Source organism: Bufo bufo, chromosome 3 (assembly GCF_905171765.1).
Source record: "Bufo bufo chromosome 3, aBufBuf1.1, whole genome shotgun sequence".
In the NCBI taxonomy this organism is placed as follows: domain Eukaryota; kingdom Metazoa; phylum Chordata; class Amphibia; order Anura; family Bufonidae; genus Bufo; species Bufo bufo.
The window spans coordinates 132,297,613-132,317,565 of NC_053391.1; the positions used below are offsets into that span (position 1 = coordinate 132,297,613).

At 44.8% G+C, this 19,953-nt stretch overlaps 1 protein-coding gene across 2 annotated transcripts; it reads right to left on the bottom strand.

Annotated features, from left to right (window-relative positions):
* Window positions 1-2,185: 2,185 nt before the first annotated feature.
* On the bottom strand, window positions 2,186-16,205 carry BCL7B (BAF chromatin remodeling complex subunit BCL7B). Of its 2 annotated transcripts, none has more exons than XM_040423597.1 (6): window positions 16,072-16,205; window positions 10,058-10,133; window positions 8,106-8,184; window positions 6,267-6,419; window positions 4,354-4,433; window positions 2,186-2,971 (listed from the first exon to the last, which is right to left on the bottom strand). In XM_040423597.1, the coding sequence occupies exons 1-6, from the start codon at window positions 16,161-16,163 to the stop codon at window positions 2,882-2,884; spliced, it is 570 nt and encodes a 189-aa protein (XP_040279531.1). In that variant the 5' UTR covers window positions 16,164-16,205; the 3' UTR covers window positions 2,186-2,881. The 2 variants fall into 2 exon arrangements, with proteins under 2 accessions (XP_040279531.1, XP_040279532.1); XM_040423598.1 differs by lacking the exon at window positions 16,072-16,205 and adding an exon at window positions 15,678-15,761.
* Between the last annotated feature and the right edge of the window lie 3,748 nt (window positions 16,206-19,953).

Below are 19,953 nucleotides of genomic sequence, written 5' to 3' on the forward strand. Positions count from 1 at the left end.
GATGGATCATGTGATGACCGGAGTGACGTCACCACAGGTCCTGTTGCTCCACACAGCTAAGATGAAGACAGAAGAGATGTCGGCTCCGCGATCAAGTGGATTAAGGTGAGTTAAATTATTTTTATTTTAACCCCTCCAGCCCTATTTTACTATGCATTCTGTATTCAGAATGCTATTATTTTCCCTTATAACCATGTTATAAGGGAAAATAATAATGATCGGGTCTCCATCCCGATCGTCTCCTAGCAACCGTGCGTGAAAATCGCACCGCATCCGCACTTGCTTGCGGATGCTTGCGATTTTCACGCAACCCCATTCACTTCTATGGGGCCTGCGTTACGTGAAAAACGCAGAATATAGAACATGCTGCGATTTTCACGCAATGCACAAGTGATGCGTGAAAATCACAGCTCATGTGAACAGCCCCATAGAAATGAATGGGTCGGTATTCAGTGCGGGTGCAATGCGTTCACCTCCCGCATTGCACCCGCGCGGAAAACTCGCCCGTGTGAACTCAGCCTTAGAAACAAATACTTTTATCAGCAATTTCTTCTCCTTCCCTCTGCACTGACCATTCACTCTGAATTCACTGGTAAAATCTATCTTGAGAGACAATCACTGAGGAATCAGGTTACATGCTGCCTATCAGGTCTATGGAAAGGTTAAAGGGGTTGTTTTACTTTAGTAAGTGGCATTTATCGTGTAGAGAAAGTTAATACAAGGCACTTACTAATGTATTGTGATTGTCCATATTGCTCATTGCATAAGCACGGCCACCGATGGATTGCAGGGTGGTGGTAACCATGGAAACAAGCAGTGTATAATGTGATTGAAAAATTAATGAAGCAGCAAAGGAGGCAATATGGACAATCCCAATACATTAGTAAGTGCCTTGTATTAAAGGAAATCTGTCACCAGGATAATCGCTATTGAAGTAAAGCCATGGCCTAATAGCACTTAGTATCTTATTTCCAGGTGTGCCTTTGTTCCAGCAATAGATGTTTTCTATTTGATGTGTGTGCATTAGGCCTCTTGCACACGAACGTATTTTCTTTCCGTGTCCGTCCCGTTTGTTTTGCGGATCGTATGCGGAACCATTCATTTCAATGGATCCGCAAAAAAAGGTACTCCGTGTGCATTCCGTTTCCATATTTCCATTCCGCAAAAAAAATAGAACTGTTCTATTAGGGGCCAGCTGCTCCGTTCCGCAAAATATGGAATGCACACGGACGTCATCCGTGTTTTTTGCTGATCCGTTTTTTGCGGACCTCAAAATACATACGGTCGTGTACAAGAGGCCTTATCCTGCTGAAAAATGCCAGTTGGAAGCCCTGCCATGAGAGGCAACACATGTGGCTTCAGGATGTCCTGCACATATCAATGAACTGTTAGTGGCAGAGAGGACATGTGATAGGTGTCAGGACACCAAATTTCCTTCTGCTAAGCACCTTGAAATGATCTGGACAGAGACAGAGGTGTGTAATTAAGGTGCCACCTGTGTCTGGATGGTGGACAACTGAACTGTGGGAGCTGCTCGTGGTTGTCGGTGGATCAAACCATCCTCTCTACCGGTCGTCTGTATGGCTTGTCCGTAGTGTGTGTGTGTGCCTTAACATGGCCACTGTTCCCACCACTTCCTAACAGATAGAGCAGAATGGCCTAGGTGGCTGGCAGTTTGTCAAAATGTTTATCTTGTTTCTCGCAGTCCAATAATGTGCCCCCACTCAAAGTCAGTGAGTTGGGCAAAAAGTCTTTGAGTACCTTGTAGAGGTATGTCTGGCAGTCAATGATCTCTCACCAAGAGGTACACTACCCAAAAGTAGCCTCTGACAGCCTTTTTTATAGGGTAGCAGAGGAAGAGCTTTCACACCCTCTTGTGGCAAGACCCAGTATCCAATCCGATCACACCTGTAATGATTTACATATCTACCTGAGACATTACTGCATGCAGAGTTTTGCAGCAATCCGACATTTCTATCTCAGTGTTTGTTTGTTTTTTTGTCAATGAGTGTATCATAAAGCTTTTTATGTTCACTTTTACTGTTGATTTATGCAAAGTTGGTTGCCACAATTGACTATTTCATTTTTATTTGACTAATTATAGGCAGCAGCTTTTGCTATATAAAAGTATAAATAACAAAATTTTATTTTCAACCATTTTTTAATAAATCACAGAGACGACCTGAAACAGGATGGTTCATTTATTAAAAATATCTTTGTTATAATGAAACACATCCGACATCCATTGTCCAATACTAGAAAAGAACATGGAGTATAAATGTAGCATAATATAGAACTTTTCTATAAGGAATGGAGCTGTGTAATCTAGATTATAAATTGAATAATTTAGAAGTGCTTGGTTTGGAAAACCTCTGGTTAATGGACAGAGAGCCATGTCAGCGGAGTGTGCACCCATCAAGTGCTCCACGTTCTGTTAAGGCCTTCAGCATATGGCAGGGAATGGTGTGTTACATATGTGCTTTATCATTTCCCTTTATAAAGCAAATCGAAAGGGATTAGAATCATCCGGCACGGAAACTGTAACGCAACAATATGCTCCGCAGACTTCATAGAAGAAAAGGCAACACATGACGTTGTACAATTAGTAATGGCCAACTGAAAAAAAAGCAGGAACATGGCACAATAAGCTTGTGGCAGTTTATGGAAATGATCTAAGCATTAGTACCGTACGGTACCTCTGACGAATGTGATTAATGATGTAGAATATTACTCTCTCGCTTTGCATTCTGGACTGGGCCTCTGTGAGGCAGGTTATCACTCCCTCCTAATTGCACAACTTCCAGCCTCCAGTGCAAACATTGTCTTCTAAGGCTTTCAAATGCTGTCAGAGCAAAAGGGTTAATGGTATATTCATTGGGCACTAGCTTTTCAGTGCAGTGGGAGGACGGGAAGGCACATCGGGACACACTCTCTTCAACGGTGGCGCTCCAGACTCATCCGGATCTTCTGCCTAGGGGTATGAAGAACAGATTTCACAATGAGAACTCACCCTGCAGTATCACACCTATCATAATCAAGTGCTTTAAAGCAATGCTAGCATTTGCATAAGGCTACATGCACATGACCGTTGTGTGTTTTGCGATCCGCAAAACACGGATGGCGTCCGTGTGCGTTCCGCATTTTGCGGAATGGCACGGACAGCCATTAATACAACTGCCTATTCTTGTCTGCAAAACGGACAAGAATAGGACAGGTTATATTTTTTTTGCGGAGCACGGAACATGGAGTGCTGTCCGCATCTTTTGCGGCCCCATTGAAGTGAATGGGTCCGCATTCGAGCCGCCAAAACTGCGGCTGGGATGCGGACCAAAACAACGGCCGTGTGCATTTAGCCTAAGTGTTGCAATACATGTACAGCTACACCCATTAATCTCCTGCTCTGCACCCTGTTCCGAAGATTAATAATTAGAAAAAGCTAAATCGTTTGAAGGGGGGGGGGATTTATCATGAGGGTAATGTCTGAAATCAATTTTCCTTGAGTATGTTTTGGGGTACGTTGTGCCAATTTTATTAAACTGCGCACATTGTTTGTTAAATCTGTCTTATCTAGAAATGTTACTCCAATTTTGTGCAACCCCTCTTTGGCTTTGGAACTTTTTTGGGGGACATTTTAAAAACTCCAGCCACACTGGTCACTGCATAGGATGTTCCTCCACTCTGAGAGGGGAAGACCCCTTTAACGTGTACCTTCGGTTTTTGACATGTCACCAAGAACAAGAAACCGATAATAAAGGTTACAAATGCCCAGCCAATTCAAGGGTTATTGGCCAAAAAAAATCTTATGATACAACAGTTATCAAGCCTTCATCTTTCATGGTAATATTTTGCGCATTGGTGCTGTTGCATGTATATTTTACTGGGGGTCACAGCATCCCTATGGACCACCCATAATGACTCCCATAGAATAAATCACAGCCCCACTGATGTCTATGGGATGGTTGTCAACCTAGTGCCAAGACCCTAAAGAATGTAGAGATCTCCAACACAACAGGGCACCTTTATTCTAGCGATATGTGTAACAGCTCATGGACCTCCACCAATGAAAACTTGATATGGGATATTGGCTACTGGATATCACAAATGTTATAAAAAATAAAAATAAATGAGGGACAGCCAAAAGGAGAATGAGCACTGAACTAGCAGGTCACACAGGATGGCATGGCAAAAAATTAGATCTCAAAAGACCTAGCTGATTATTCACAGATATACAGTATATGACAAGAATACATGAAAACTCATTCTTTTATAGGAAAAACTGATGTGCCTATATGTTACAAATTAGATTCGGTATGGATTGATATGCATGCCTGTAAAATGAGAAATGACTAGTACCTGGGCAGCAGATAACGCAGGTTCCTCCTTAGTCAGAGTAGGGGGTTCATCTGCTACCTCAGAAGAAGGCACAGAGGGCTCTGAAAAATACACACAGGGTATCTAACAAACAGTAACCAGGAATTACCAACTACAATAAATGGGACGGAAAGTTATGTTATCCGGTGTTGGAAGCTGGATGATAAAGATGCCGGACAGGAAAGTACTGATGTCTTCCAACTCTGGTGTTGGAGAAGACCTAACAAAATATTGCTGACACCTGGAGAAACTGTGGATCCTTGACGAAATAAAATCTGAATGTATTTTGCTACTCAACACAATCTAAGAGCTTTTTTAAATGAAAGGTAAAGCATTCTGTGACACTTAGACGTTAAAGATTCTGGACACCCAGTTTGCCCCCCCAAAATATAAATTCTTAATTTGCATTCTAAATGCAAAATTAAGCTCTTCAATAGAATTTGCTACCATGTTGCCCCTGCAGAGTGTGTGTAAATCCTTCACCTAGCTACTGGTGCTGCTCAATCTGTCATCCATCCATCAGAGCACTGCTTATATTTCTGAAGGCTCTCTCTGCTTTCTCCCTTCCCTTCTCTCAGTGTAAGGCCTTATTCAGACATGAGTAATGTAGGCACATTTTTTCATCTGTATCTGTTGACCCAAACTTACAGCATCTTAGATGTTAGTTTGGATCATTAGTCCAGTGATTGGGATGAGATTTGTGGTTCTAACATGGACATTAATATGCGGAAACATTCTTGCACCTGAAAGAGCCTTTCCAGTAAGGAGGGAGGGAGGATGTTGTACACAGCTGAGCAGAGGATAGAGAGGGAGAAAAGCAGCCAAGGCAGGAAGCTCACAACAGGCTGCAGATAGGGAGGAAAGCACGCATACCCACATACACAAATGGCAGTTTGCAAGGAAAGAATCAGTTACAGTAGGTTCTGTGCAAGTGTACAGTGAAAGCAGAGCACCCTCAACAAACTTTGCAGAGGAAGTAGAATCACACAGTCCTCGGCATCAGTAACTGTCCATACAAGGGAGAGCTGTAGAAGGAGAAATCAGTACAAGAATGAAGCCATGCTGATACATGAGAGTTAGTAAAGACAACATCACTCTAGACACACAGTTCTCACACCCAACATGTATTAAAAGGAGCAGGTTGCAAACAAAGTAGCAGGGGGTCTGAAAATGAATGAAGGAAGAGAGATTGGAGCCTTAAACTTAGTGCAACTTTTTTTTTTACTCAAGGTATCCACTAACATGTAGCTAGGTATTGAAAGATGCACCTCTAGGGTGTCATAAATTAGACAATTTATTTGCTTGCAGCTTTCAATTTAAATTGGAAAAATTTATATTTCTATGGAAAAATTAATCCATGGAAAAAGTATAACTGAAGAACATATAGAAAAAAACATTTGGATGGCTGTTTGGTGTTAGTGCAGATGTGCCAGGGCCTGCCTTACAAAGATATTAGTATTATTGTTATTATTTTGGGAAGACTGTATAAGTAGAAAAAACATAACACAGCAAAACACAGGCTCATTTATTATACAGGTCACACCCAGTAATAGACATGAACTAAACTAAATTGGCTTTAACTGCCTATTATATACTGTCCATGTGACAAAATGAAAGCAAAGACCATACAATAATACAGACAAGTTGTGACAACATTCTGCAAATATATTGATGAGAAAATGTCAGTGTCAGCATGTGCTACATATAAGGAGATCTTTGGTTAAATACAATTATATCTGCATTTGTACTAATGTTCTGTGTGTATGACATACAAAACAAAAGAAATAAAAAATCTTCTTCGGTACAGCATCCATCTCTCTGGTGACAGTACAGCAATGTGATTTAGATCCTTCTCCTCGTTTTTCTGACCAAGGATCTAAGTCAAGTATCCTTACCATCCAGACTCTCCTGTCCCAGTGTTGGGGGCTGGGAGTCTGCTGTGTGCACTGGACTGGGGGACTCGCTATGTGTGGGGCTTGGGCTGGAGGTGCTGCTTTCCACCTTTGGTTGGTATGCATCTGACAAGGAGCTTTGGTTACTGGTTTCATCTGTAAGGATAAAAAAACAAAACCGTTCCATGAATAGAATGATAAAAGCACAGTCAACAGAACATTAAAAAAGTAAAACCAATCCTGAGAATAGGTCATCAATATCATCACACTGGACAACCCCTTAAACAGCAATCGGACCACAGTTTTATGCTGTCCTATCTGAAGGATACGTAGACTGGCAACAGAGGCCCTGATGAAACTTTCTTGAGCGGACCCAGTCATTTTGCCAAAATTGGTATAGCTCTCTTGCCTGGGGTCTGGATTTATTCTACCATGTTATATACTTTTTATTGATGAGATTGCACTCCTATGCATGTCTTACATACATGGCATTTACTACTGCTGCTTCTTTTACATGCTTAAATCGCAGTTTCTATAATCTTAAAGGGGTTCTGCACTTTGCTTTAACTGATGATCTATCCTCTGGATAGATCATCAGCATCTGATCGGCGGGGGTCCGACACCCAGGACCCCCGCCGATCAGCTGTTTGAGAAGGCAGCAGCGCCGCGGCCTTCTCACTGTTTACCGCAGGCCGAGTGACGTCACGACTAGTATTAACTAGCATGGGCGGGGCTAAGCTCCATTCAAGTGAACAGAGCTTAGCCCCGCCCACGCTAGATGTGATGTCACTAGGCCAGCGGTAAACAGTGAGAAGGCCGCTGCGCTGCTGGAGAGCCACTTCCTTCTCAAACAGCTGATCGGCGGGGGTCCCGGGTGTCGGACCCCCGCCGATCAGAAGCTGATGAACCCCTTTAACCCTGTTTTTTTGTTTTGTTTTTTTAGACTGTGACTTTATTACTCTGCATATCACTACTGAGCATTGTATCCTATCCTGGATGTCAAATTCCTGTTTTATACTTTTTTAAATACTGGATTATTATTTTTTTTTATTGGAATATTAATAAAGTTTATTATTATGTATAACTAGTTGATGCATAATTTAATTTAAAGGCTGCAAAATCGGTATTGAGCAGCTGCCGCACAAGCCGAGCCTCAGCGTCCACTTATGGCATTGCACATGCTTGGGGGTCTTCGTATTCATAGGCTTCTGGCTCTCCATGTCCCCAACCACCGATTGCCATCTTGCTTTCTAGCACAGTATAGGAATGGAGCTGCTCGATACTTACTTTAGCAAGATGTCTGGGTCAATTTAAGTCAATCACTACGCATTTGACTCAAGATCTCCGTCACCAGTTTATGCTATCCTCTGCTAGGCCAGTAGAAAACTGGTAACCGTTTCCCCTAAAATGGCCATTTCTCTCAAATTATTTTTAAATGGCAGAAAAGGTTTCTAAACTTTATTTTTCTGAAAAGATGATGTTAGGGCTTGTCCACACGCAGGATTTTGTGCGTGGATTTCCACCTCCCACCTTTTTCAATGGGAACCTGCACTGCCATTCATTAGGATATACAAACCAAGTCAAGATAGGACATGTCAGTTCTTGGTACGATAGCCATGCACAGACCGCCTCGAAACCACGGAGGGTGCCCACACGCGGATTAGCCCCATTGAGTTGGGCTATATTCATGGGTGGATGCATATCATGCAAAATCGTAGCAGAAATCTGACGGTCAGCCTCGGATCTCCACAGCGAATTATTCCAGCAGAAAAATCTGCTGTGCGAACATTATCTTATATTTGCCAGATTTTCTTTTTTTACGTATTAGTACATATTTCTTACCCTGAAATTCCAGCAGAAGCGAGGAGTTGCCAGTGGATGAAGAATTTGAGTGAGTGGCACTGCCTTTGACTTTCTCCTTCTGATAAGAAACACAGAAGTCGCTGATTACACTGACTTACGTATGTGACTGCACACGACACAAACACACCCAATTCTCACCACATCCCCAACTCCATAGCATTGAAGTGGCTGGAGAAATGATATGGGAACATGCTGGCAAACTACTGCCTGTATATAGCATGGTACAGTATTGTAGGAGTCCCTGGCTGTGGAAATTAGGATATCCCAGATTTTCTACCCTAGCTGTAGATTCTGCTGCTGAGGGTATACCCGCCCATTATCATCTCTAGGACATGTTACCCCATGCACCTCAAAATGCCACACCAATGAAACACAGCAAGACATGTTAATCTCATTAGGGTGACCGCACGCGGTCAGGTACCCGATACCGTTTTGAAGCTAAAACCCGGTACTGATCATAAAGGGATCATTAACCCTTTTGGGACACCGCCCAATTTTATTTTTCGCTTTTCCATGCTCACCTTTCAAGGGCCATTATTTTTTGAAAAATTATGGCTCTTGAAAAAATATAAAACTTATTTTTTTCTTTGCATCCCCATAGTCTGACAGCCATAGCTTTTTAGTTTTTTCCGCGCGGGTGCAATGCATTTTGATGCGTTTTTCACGCGCGTGATAAAAAAAACGGAAGGTTTACAAACAACATCTCTTAGCAACCATCAGTGAAAAACGCATCGCATCCGCACTTCAGGGCTCCAGATGGCGACCAAAATGGTCGCCAATGCGACTTAGAATTGCTAAATGGCGACAAGACTTTGTAGTCTTGTCGCCATTTACGCCTAGACCCTCCGCTGCTCTGCCGCTTTCACATTAAACTGACATGGCACAGGGTGACTAGGACAAGGGATGAAAGATCCCAGGTTCTAGCCCCTAAGGGGGGAAATAGTTATTAAATAAAAAGTTTAAAAAAGGCAAAAAAAAAAATAACACCTAAATATTACGTTCAAATCACCCCCTTGCCCAATTTTACATATAAAATATATAAACAATACAAAAAAATTACATATCGCCATGCCCGAAAAAGCGAAAACTATTAAAATATTAAAAAATATCTCCTATGCTGTGAACGCCGTAACAGAAAAAAAAAAAAAAAAAACGTGCAATTTGCCATTTTTTAGTCACCTTGTCCCGACAAAAATTAGGATAGGACTGTTCTATCATGGTCCAGACGTTCCATAAAATCTGGAATGCACGCAGCTTTTTTTGAGTTTTATTTTTTTTAGTGTGGTATCGAGTATCGCAATACTTTTTTATGGTATCGAAATCGAGTCAAAATTTTGGTATCGTGACAACCCTAGGTAAGAAGTGTTTTTTTTATTTATTATTATACCGTAATTATATGTATTTTAAATTTGGCGACTAAAAATTTAAAATTGGCTCCTAAATTTGGAGCCCTGCACTTGCTTCCAGATGCAATGCGTTTTTTACTGAAGCCCCATTCACTTCCATGGGGCCTGGGCTGCGTGAAAAATGCAGAATACAGAACATGCTGCGATTTTCACGCAACGCAAAAATGATGATTGAAAAAAATGTCATGTACACAGACCCATTGAAATGAATGGGTGAGGATTCAGTGCGGGTGCTATGTGTTCACGTCACGCATTGCACCCGCGTGGAAAACTTGCACACATGTGCATTGCTATGGTTTGTTCAGAACATGTGGAAACAGCTACCTCCCCCCCCCCTCCGACTACCGCCTCAGCTGCCATGCTCGAGAAGAAGAACCAAGAGGGTTAATAGCTCACACATACAAATAAAATAAGTCTACCCCTTGAAGAAATAAAGAAATCATAGTACAATATTTTCTTCAGAACATATTTTTAGCATTGACTCATTTATTCATGAAAAAAATTTAAATATTTCTGGATACGCACATCTCTTCCATCAATGACAGGAACCCATTTAAATATCCGCAGGGATGTGTCGCCAACCGTCACCCATTTCTTCTCCCTGAAACATAAATGATGGCATATAATACAGAAGTACATCACACGGTCACTAAAGCTGGTAGCCTTGTAGCAGTTCATCACTACACTGCTCAAAAAAATAAAGGGAACACTTAAAGAGGACCTTTCACCTATTCTTACCCTATGAACTAAGTATACAGCCATGTGGAGCGGCGCCCGGGGATCTCACTGCACTTACTATTATCCCCAGGCGCCGCTCCGTTCTGCCGCTATGCCCTCCGGTATCTCCGTTCCCTAAGTTATAGTAGGCGGAGATACCAGTCCCTAAGTTATGGTAGGCGGAGTCTGCCCTAGCGCTGGCCAATCGCAGCGCAGAGCTCACAGCCTGTGAGGTTATTTTCTCCCAGGCTGTGAGCTCTGCAATGCGATTGGCCAGCGCTAGGGCAGACTCCGCCTACCATAACTTAGGGAACGGAGATACCGGAGGGCATAGCAGGAGAACAGAGCGGCGCCTGGGGATAATAGTAAGTGCAGTGAGATCCCCGGGCGCCGCTCCACATGGCTGTATACTTAGTTCATAGAGTAAGAATAGGTGAAAGGTCCTCTTTAAACAACACAATGTAACTCCAAGTCAATCGCACTTCTGTGAAATCAAACTGTCCACTTAGGAAGCAACACTGAGTGACAATCAATTTCACATGCTGTTGTGCAAATGGGATAGACAACAGGTGGAAATTATAGGCAATTAGCAAGACACCCCCAATAAAGGAGTGGTTCTGCAGGTGGTGACCACATACCACTACTCAGTTCCTATGCTTCCTGGCTGATGTTTTGGTCACTTTTGAATGCTGGCGGTGCTTTCACTCTAGTGGTAGCATGAGACGGAGTCTACAACCCACACAAGTGGCTCAGGTAGTGCAGCTTATCCAGGATGGCACATCAATGCGAGCTGTGGCAAGAAGGTTTGCTGTGTCTGTTAGCGTAGTGTCCAGAGCATGGAGGCGCTACCAGGAGACAGGCCAGTACATCAGGAGACGTGGAGGAGGCCGTAGGAGGGCAACAACCCAGCAGCAGGACCGCTACCTCCGCCTTTGTGCAAGGAGGAACAGGAGGAGCACTGCCAGAGCCCTGCAAAATGACATCCAGCAGGCCACAAATGTGCATGTGTCTGGTCAAACGGTCAGAAACAGACTCGATAAGGGTGATATGAGGGCCCGACGTCCACAGGTTGGGGTTGTGCTTACAGCCCAACACCGTGCAGGACGTTTGGCATTTGCCAGAGAACACCAAGATTGGCAAATTTGCCACTGGCGCCCTGTGCTCTTCACAGATGAAAGCAGGTTCACACTGAGCACATGTGACAGACGTGACAGAGTCTGGAGACGCCGTGGAGAACATTCTGCTGCCTGCAACATCCTCCAGCATGACCGGTTTGGCATTGGGTCAGTAATGGTGTGGGGTGGCATTTCTTTGGAGGGCCGCACAGCCCTCCATGTGCTCGCCAGAGGTAGCCTGACTGCCATTAGGTACCGAGATTAGATCCTCAGACCCCTTGTGAGACCATATGCTGGTGCGGTTGGCCCTGGGTTCCTCCTAATGCAAGACAATGCTAGACCTCATGTGGCTGAAGTGTGTCAGCAGTTCCTGCAAGACGAAGGCATTGATGCTATGGACTGGCCCGCCCGTTCCCCAGACCTGAATTCAATTGAGCACATCTGGGACATCATGTCTCGCTTTATCCACCAACGTCACGTTGCACCACAGACTGTCCAGGAGTTGGCAGATGCTTTAGTCCTGGTCTGGGAGGAGATCCCTCAGGAGACCATCCGCCATCTCATCAGGAGCATGCACAGGCGTTGTAGGGAGGTCATACAGGCACGTGGAGGCCACACACACTAGTGAGCCTCATTTTGACTTGGATCAGCCTGTAGTGTGTTTTTGCACTTTAATTTTGAGTGTGACTCCAAATCCAGACCTCCATGGGTTAAAAAATTTGATTTCCATTTTTTTATTTTTGTGTGATTTTGTTGTCAGCACATTCAACTATGTAAAGAACAAAGTATTTCAGAAGAATATTTACTTAACTCAGATCTAGGATGTGTTATTTTTGTGTTCCCTTTATTTTTTTGAGCAGTGTATATCCATACCTAGTACTGAAAGGGTTCTCCGGGTTACAGATATTAATGTTCTAACCTTTTGATAGGCCATCAATATTAAATCGGTGGGTGTCCAACACCAGGCACCCCCGCCGTTCAGGCTGCCTCCGCACCAGAAACTAAGGGGGTCATTTATCAAACTGGTGTAAAGTAGAACTGGCTTAGTGTCCCATAGCAACCAATCAAATCCACCTTTCATGTTTCAAAGGAGCTGTTAAAAATGAAAGCTGGAATCTGATTGGTTGCTATGGGCAACTAAGCCAGTTCTGCTTTACACCAGTTTGATAAATGAACCTATAAACATGTACAAAGCGGAAGCAGAAGGCCCTGTACACTGTGTAGTTTCCGGCACTGCCATACTTAAACTCAGCTTAGGGCTCTTTCACACTTGCGTTCTTGTCTTCCGGCATAGAGTTCCGTCGTCGGGGCTCTATGCCGGAAGAATCCTGATCAGGATTATCCTAATGCATTCTGAATGGAGAGAAATCTGTTCAGGATGCATCAGGATGTCTTCAGTTCCGGAACGGAACGTTTGTTGGCCGGAGAAAATACCGCAGCATGCTGCGCTTTTTGCTCCGGCCAAAAATCCGGAACACTTGCCGCAAGGCAAGATCCGGAATTAATGCCCATTGGAAGGCATTGATCCGGATCCGGCCTTAAGCTAAACGTCGTTTCGGCGCATTGCCGGAGCCGACATTTAGCTTTTTCTGAATGGTTACCATGGCTGCCGGGACGCTAAAGTCCTGGCAGCCATGGTAAAGTGTAGCGGGGAGCGGGGGAGCAGCATACTTACCGTCCGTGCGGCTCCCGGGGCGCTCCAGAGTGACGTCAGGGCGCCCCAAGCGCATGGATCACGTGATCGCATGGATCACGTCATCCATGCGCATGGGGCGCTCTGACGTCATTCTGGAGCGCCCCGGGAGCCGCACGGACTGTAAGTATACTGCTCCCCCGCTCCCCGCTCCTACTATGGCAACCAGGACATTAATAGCGTCCTGGGTGCCATAGTAACACTGAAAGCATTTGGAAGACGGTTCCGTCTTCAAATGCTTTCAGTACACTTGCGTTTTTCCGGATCCGGCGGGCACCTCCGGCAACGGAAGTGCATGCCGGATCCCAACAACGCAAGTGTGAAAGAGGCCTAAGGCTACTTTCACACTGGCGTTTCTGGGTCTGCTTGTGAGATCCGTTCAGGGCTCTCACAAGCGGCCCAAAACGGATCAGTTCAGCCCCAATGCATTCTGAATGGATAAGGATCCGTTCAGAATGCATCAATTTGGCTGCGCTTGGTCTCCGTTGTGTTTTTTAGGCGGTCACTAAAACGCAGCTTGCAGCGTTTTGGTGTCCGCCTGATGATGCGGAGCCAAACGGATCCGTCCTGACTTACAATATAAGTCAATGGGGACGGATCCGTTTTTCACTAACACAATATGGTGCAATTGAAAACGGATCCGTCCCCCATTGACTTTCAATGTAAGTCAAGACGGATCCATTTTGACTTAGACTTTTTTTAAAATAAATAATGCAAACGGATACAAGCAGCGTTTGCATTATCGGTGCGGATCCGTCTGTGCAGATACAAGACGGATCCGAACCAAAAGCGAGTGTGAAAGTAGCCTTACACGTTCACTTGAATGGAAGGTGAGCTGCAGTACCCGGCTTAACCACTACACCGTGTAAGGAGCTGTCTGCCTCCTGCTCCATACACTGCATAGGTTCTGGCCTCTCTGCAATCTGAAAAAGCTTATGGGTGGGAGTGCCGAGTGACCCACCCCCATCCGAAGAGAACCCCTTTAATCTCATACTTAGGGCTCATTCACACGACTGTGTATTTTTACCGCTTTCGTTATTATTTTTTTAAGAACCATAAGCAGAACCATTCATTTCAATGGGTCCGCAAAAAAACCCCGGAAGAACGGAAGGTACTCCGAGTGCATTTCATTTCCGTATTTCCATTCTGCAACATTTTGAGTCTTGTCCTATTATTGTCCGCAAATCATGTTCCATGGCTTCATTCAAGTCAATGGGCCCGCAAAAAATACGGAATGCTAACGGAACACATCCGTATGTCATCCGTCGTTTGCAGATCCATGCCCACTTTGCCCATGTGTTTACTGTTTACAAACATTACAGTAATGATTACAAATTTTCTGTTTCCGTTTGCGATCCGCAAAAAAAGGATTGCATACAGAAACCATGCAGAGATTTTTGCGGAAATATGGAACGGAAACACTACGGATACAAAAAACGGAGGTGTGAAAAACGGACCGCAAAACACATACGGTTGTGTGAACAAGCCCTTACCTAGCAGTGCCACTTAAGGATTAATACATATCTGCATCTTCACCTGACGGTAAGCGCTTTATTGGCGTATACTTGATGTGAAATGAATAAATTCTACCGCCATGACTCTAAGGGATGATCTGATGTCCCATGAGCAGAAACATTAGCCAAAAAAAATGGATCCTACAAACATAACCAAGCCTCGTGTCCTCCGCCAGCCTCTCCTTCTTGATTGACAGGGCCAGGTTCCTGCAAAGCCATCTCCTCTGGTCATGTCATTCAAGAAGAGGGAGGAGGGGCTGACAGAGGAAGCCGGAGGGGAAAGGGTGCACAGAGTGGCTTTTGCCCGCCCTCAGTGCACTTTTCTGCTAAACTGAATATGGATTAAGGGGTTTTCCAGGACGATCACCCCTTTTTTACTCCTAGAAGCTCTGCTCTCTCTGCACTTTGATTGCCTGAGCCTCTAGGAGTAATGGCAACGCCCCCGTTGCTCCAAGAGTTTCATTTGCACATATTAAAGCATAATTTTTCTCAGCAATGCAGACACATATGAACATGGGACCAACACAGATGCCTTCAGCTGCCAAGTGCACATGTAACAGGTCAGCCAGTGTCATAGGTACAAATCTGCTGACAGATGCCCTTTAACTTGTCCCAGGAGCGTGTGGTACCTACGTCTCCGTTCCTGCGCCTGTCTTCCAGTCCCTAGCTTGTTTACTTCCTGCCGGGGTCACGTCCGCTGCTGCTGCAGCCAATGACTGACCTCTAACATGACGTATCCCCAAGCGGTATGTGACTCAGCGATGTGGTGGGGGACATATCACTGCTGAGGCCAATCACTGGCTGCAGAGGGGCATTTAACCCTACCTCTGCCAGAAGTAAACAGGCGGAGGATATGAAGATGGCTGAATGGAGCCGCGGGGAGCAGGTACAATATTTTCATGAGGTGCCCGGCGTCACCCCGGAGGGCTACATTCCTGCATAAAACCCTTTAAGGTTTTAAAACAAGTCTTTACAACAGGACAGTCGTACACGGGAGCCAATGACTATGGCAGTCTGTGTCACACGTGGACTGCCCAGAAGGGGGCGATCCCACTCATGCACATGGTCACCACGACCAAAACCCCAGATAAAAAAAAATGCATAACGTCATCACATGCAAATGATATCGAGGCCAAACTGTCCCCTCATCTGCATCTCTGGCCCATTTCCATGGCAACTCCACGCACCAGATCACTTTGACAGGATAAACGTTCGCTCAGCGATCCAATCACAGAATCTCCCGAGCGCCTGACGTCCTCCAATCAGAGCCCTGCCACCTGGACACGCCCCGCCGCTAATAACAGGAGGGATGCTGACAGCTCAGCTACACAGTGGAGGCATCCCATTGGCTCCTGGTCACGTCACTCAGCCGCTCGACCAATCAACTCATTCCCCTTGGCAAGTTATTTGCCGGCTCGGGGGTCCCTGTAAACGAGCGAGTACCTCACCCACCTAGTAGAGTAGTGGCGCTCACTTTACTGACTCTGAACTAACGCTCACCATCTGCGGACCTTCTCGATGGCCGCCATCACTTTTTTGATGTCATCTTTGGCCCGGCTTCGGGTCTCGGCTCTCACTGAACGGCCTGACATTTTCCTATCGACACCGCGGCGTGACGCCTGGAGGGGCGTGGCCTTATTGCATTCCGCTAGTGACGTCACACAAGCTGTGTGGTTATTATCTGGGTGATAAATGGGCGGGAACTTTACCTCAGTCATAAACTTCTCTTACATGAGAGAGCGGGAAAGTGTGTCTGAGGGAGAGACGGCGGGCACAATAGGGGCGAATTTACACTGCTTTATACACTTGTCTTTAGAATTACGTTTTTAAGGGGTGTACTTACATACAAGACATGGAGGTCATTTACTAACATGTTATGTCAATTTTTGTCGTTGAATGTTACAAGACCCCTTTTTGCGACTTTTTAAACGCTTTTACCACAATATATCTCTATTTTTATGCTGTCCTTGACAATTGGAGTGACAAGGTCGGGATGTCAGCCCAAGCAAATTTACTAACATTTACACCTGGAAATGGGCAGACATGTTTGCGAAAAACGACTCCAGTCACGGGCTGAAGTAGTCCATGTGCAGGGACTGCAGAAGATGTAGCACAGCGGGGTATCAAAGATTGGCGTCAATCAGTAAAACGGCTAGGGCAGCGCTAAATCCTGCCCATCAGTGCCGGTGACGTCACTGGGGTTCCTGGCAGCCCCATGGAGAGCCCCGGTATGTCACCGGATCTCCAAAAAATGCCTTTGCCATGCGTGATTTAGCGCAGGGCAAAGGAGAGCATCGGAGCATGAACTTCTCCAATGCTCATGTCAGGGGGGCTGCTGGGGTGAAAATGGAGGGAGCTGAACCCGGACAAACCCTTTTAAGAGATGGACTAACATGCCTAGTAGCTTACATTCTGCCTCCCCTCAGTGCTGGTCCAGTGATCTCATACAGAAGCAGGTAAAGGGGCCCAGACATCATCCATCCCTACTTCTACATTCATAGAAATATATAGCTATATCTCTCTCTAGACCAGGGGTGAACAACCTGCGGCCCCCTGAGCCATGGTTTGCAGCCATCATCCTGCTGCACAGCACTCGATTACAGCGCCGGCTCCTGTACTGTAGCAGGAGCAGGTTGGCCCCCGGCTTTAAAGGGACTCTGTCACCACTTTCTAACCCCCCCTTTTAAAAGTATTGTTCTCTCCATGGCGCCCTTGTGATTACAAAGGTGTTGTTATAACATAAATTCGCCGTCTCGTTTTGATAAAAATACCTTTTATCTAACCTGTCAATCTTGTGGATAAGGTGCCCAGGGCGTTTCTGAAGCTGCCGCCCGCCGCCGCCGTTGGTGCCCAGCTCCTCCCCTGATCCTTTCAGCGCCGCCTGAATGTAAAGAAATCTGCCTCCGGCTCTCGCTCAGTGCCCCCTCCTCCTTTTCAAAGATCCCGCGCGTGCGCACAGGCCTGTGCTCGTCTTATGAGGAGGTTGAGCGCTCAATGAGGCGGATTCTAAATGTCCGCACGGGCGCATCAGGCACAGGCCTGTGCGCACGCGCGGGATCTTTGAAAAGGAGGAGGGGGCACTGAGCGAGAGCCGGAGTCGGATTTCTTTACATTCAGGCGGCGCTGAAAGGATCAGGGGAGGAGCTGGGCACCAACGGCGGCGGCGGCAGCTTCAGAAACGCCCTGGGCACCTTATCCACAAGATTGACAGGTTAGATAAAAGGTATTTTTATCAAAACGAGACGACGAATTTATGTTATAACAACACCTTTGTAATCACAAGGGCGCCATGGAGAGAACAATACTTTTAAAAGGGGGGGTTAGAAAGTGGTGACAGAGTCCCTTTAAGTGACAGCGGTGGAGCTGAGGAGAAGGCAGAAGAGGTACAGTTGTGTTCAAAATAATAGCAGTGCGTTTAAAAAAGTGAATAAAGCTCAAAATCCTTCTAATAGCTTTTATTTCCATACAAATGCAGTGGGAACACTACACATTATATTCCAAATCAAAACATTAAGAAAAATATCAAATTTGTGTTGTTCCTCTAAAAAATTAAGAAAAGTGAATATTAGACTGTTCAAAAAATAGCAGTGTTTGTATTCTTTACAAACTCAAACATTCACTATATAAACTGAAAAATGATGGCGAACCTTTTACAGACCGAGTGCCCAAACTGCAACCCAAAACCCACTTATTTATCGCAAAGTGCCAACAAGTCAATTTACCCTGAATACTACAGTCCAATATAGTATATCTTCCATGTACTTTATTATTTAGCTATAATAGCCTGCCTACATTCAGTGCACCAACCTTCATAACCATATCAGTGGTGGGCGATTCTGTATAAGTATTTATCACTAATTTTTGATCATTATCTGTTTCACATATATTCACTGGTGAACCACGTATGTGGTATTATTTTATAATTAAGAACTAAGTAAAAGTTAAGTTTTAAGAGGGTCAATTTTGCTGGAACCCTACATTCAGTGCACTGTCTGTGCCGTTCATAGTGCACCCTGCGCTGATGAATGGCAGGAAAAGTCTAAGGCATATTGGTACACCATAGACTTTTTCCAGGGTGCAGGTGCCCACAAAAAGGGCACGGCAGGCACTGGATCCCGGTCCCTCGGCAATAAACTGTGAGTAACAACATTGCTGTAGTCCGTCTGCACATTATTGGAGAATATTGAATTTCTTAACCCCTGCATGGATATCTAGTTTAACCCTTACATGGACATCTATGTGGGACCTGAACGTTTAAATACAAACGGATAGCGATCATATTAAATTGTTAAATGAATATAAGTGCTACAGTTTTCAGCCTTTGATATGGATCCTTATATGCATATTGGGCATTATTCACACATACTCACCATATGCCCTAACGGTGGGTTGGAGCGTATCTACACAATGCATGGATACAAACTAATACTGTAATATAACAGGTCGTGTTTGCGACAGCACAGCTGTAGAAACATTGTGGATCCAAAGTCAATGAATGTACAACTACAGAGACAATACTGATACAGCAACTACGACAATTCATCACTGTGCAGTATATATTTTGGAGATTGAGTGAATTAGGCAGGCATTCCTGAGTAGTAATGGACGAACATCGGCCGGGACGATTCGCGAATGACCGTTCGCGATCAAATGTTTGCGAACCGCACGTTCGCGGCGGGCCCCATTCACTTTAATGGCAGGCAAACCTGAAAAACCTTCAGGTCATATTTGCAGCCAGCAAACACTTACTAGAAGTACACAAATAGTTCCACAACATGGACAGTGATATACCAGAGGGGGATCATTGGCAAAAATTCCCACAAAAAATATGTATTTTAATCAGGGGCCATTTTTAAGCGTCTTAAAGGGAAACTATCAAAAATGTGCCCTGCTGGAGCCTAGAATTTCTTTATTTCTTATTGGTTTAATGTATAAAAATGTGCAGCACTCCACGTTTTTGTATCCTGCAGAGTGCATAAAAAAAATGCATACGTTAATGTAATTTTTTTTTCTACCATGGAACTGTATGGTGAACGGACGCCACTGTACGGCATCTGTTAACGCATACATTTTTGGTATGCATTAAATGGATGACAAAAATAGGATGTGAACCCAGCCCTAGTGTCAGAAAAAGCACCAGTACACAGCGAAGCAGCATGGCGGAGAGGGGAGGCCGCCATGTACTGACGCCATGTACTGACAGAGCGCTACCTGGTCTTGGTGGTCAGGGGTGAGGACTGTGTTTCCCAAGGATCATTTTCCACTGGGAAATACAGGGCACTGTATAATACACTAGAATCTATATAATATAAAGATATTAGCCCTACCCCCGAATAATAATACAATTAGGTGGTCATTTATTATATAGAAATACGTCTATGT

Bases quoted from the DNA above. Each gene is read 5' to 3' on its own strand.
- BCL7B (XM_040423597.1), bottom strand. From the start codon at position 16,163: ATGTCAGGCCGTTCAGTGAGAGCCGAGACCCGAAGCCGGGCCAAAGAT. The intron at 6,420-8,105 runs GTAAGAAATATG...TTATCCTTACAG, and splicing joins GCTTCTGCTGGAATTTCAGG to ATGAAACCAGTAACCAAAGC. The intron at 2,972-4,353 runs GTACTAGTCATT...TCATACCCCTAG, and splicing joins CTGCGTTATCTGCTGCCCAG to GCAGAAGATCCGGATGAGTC.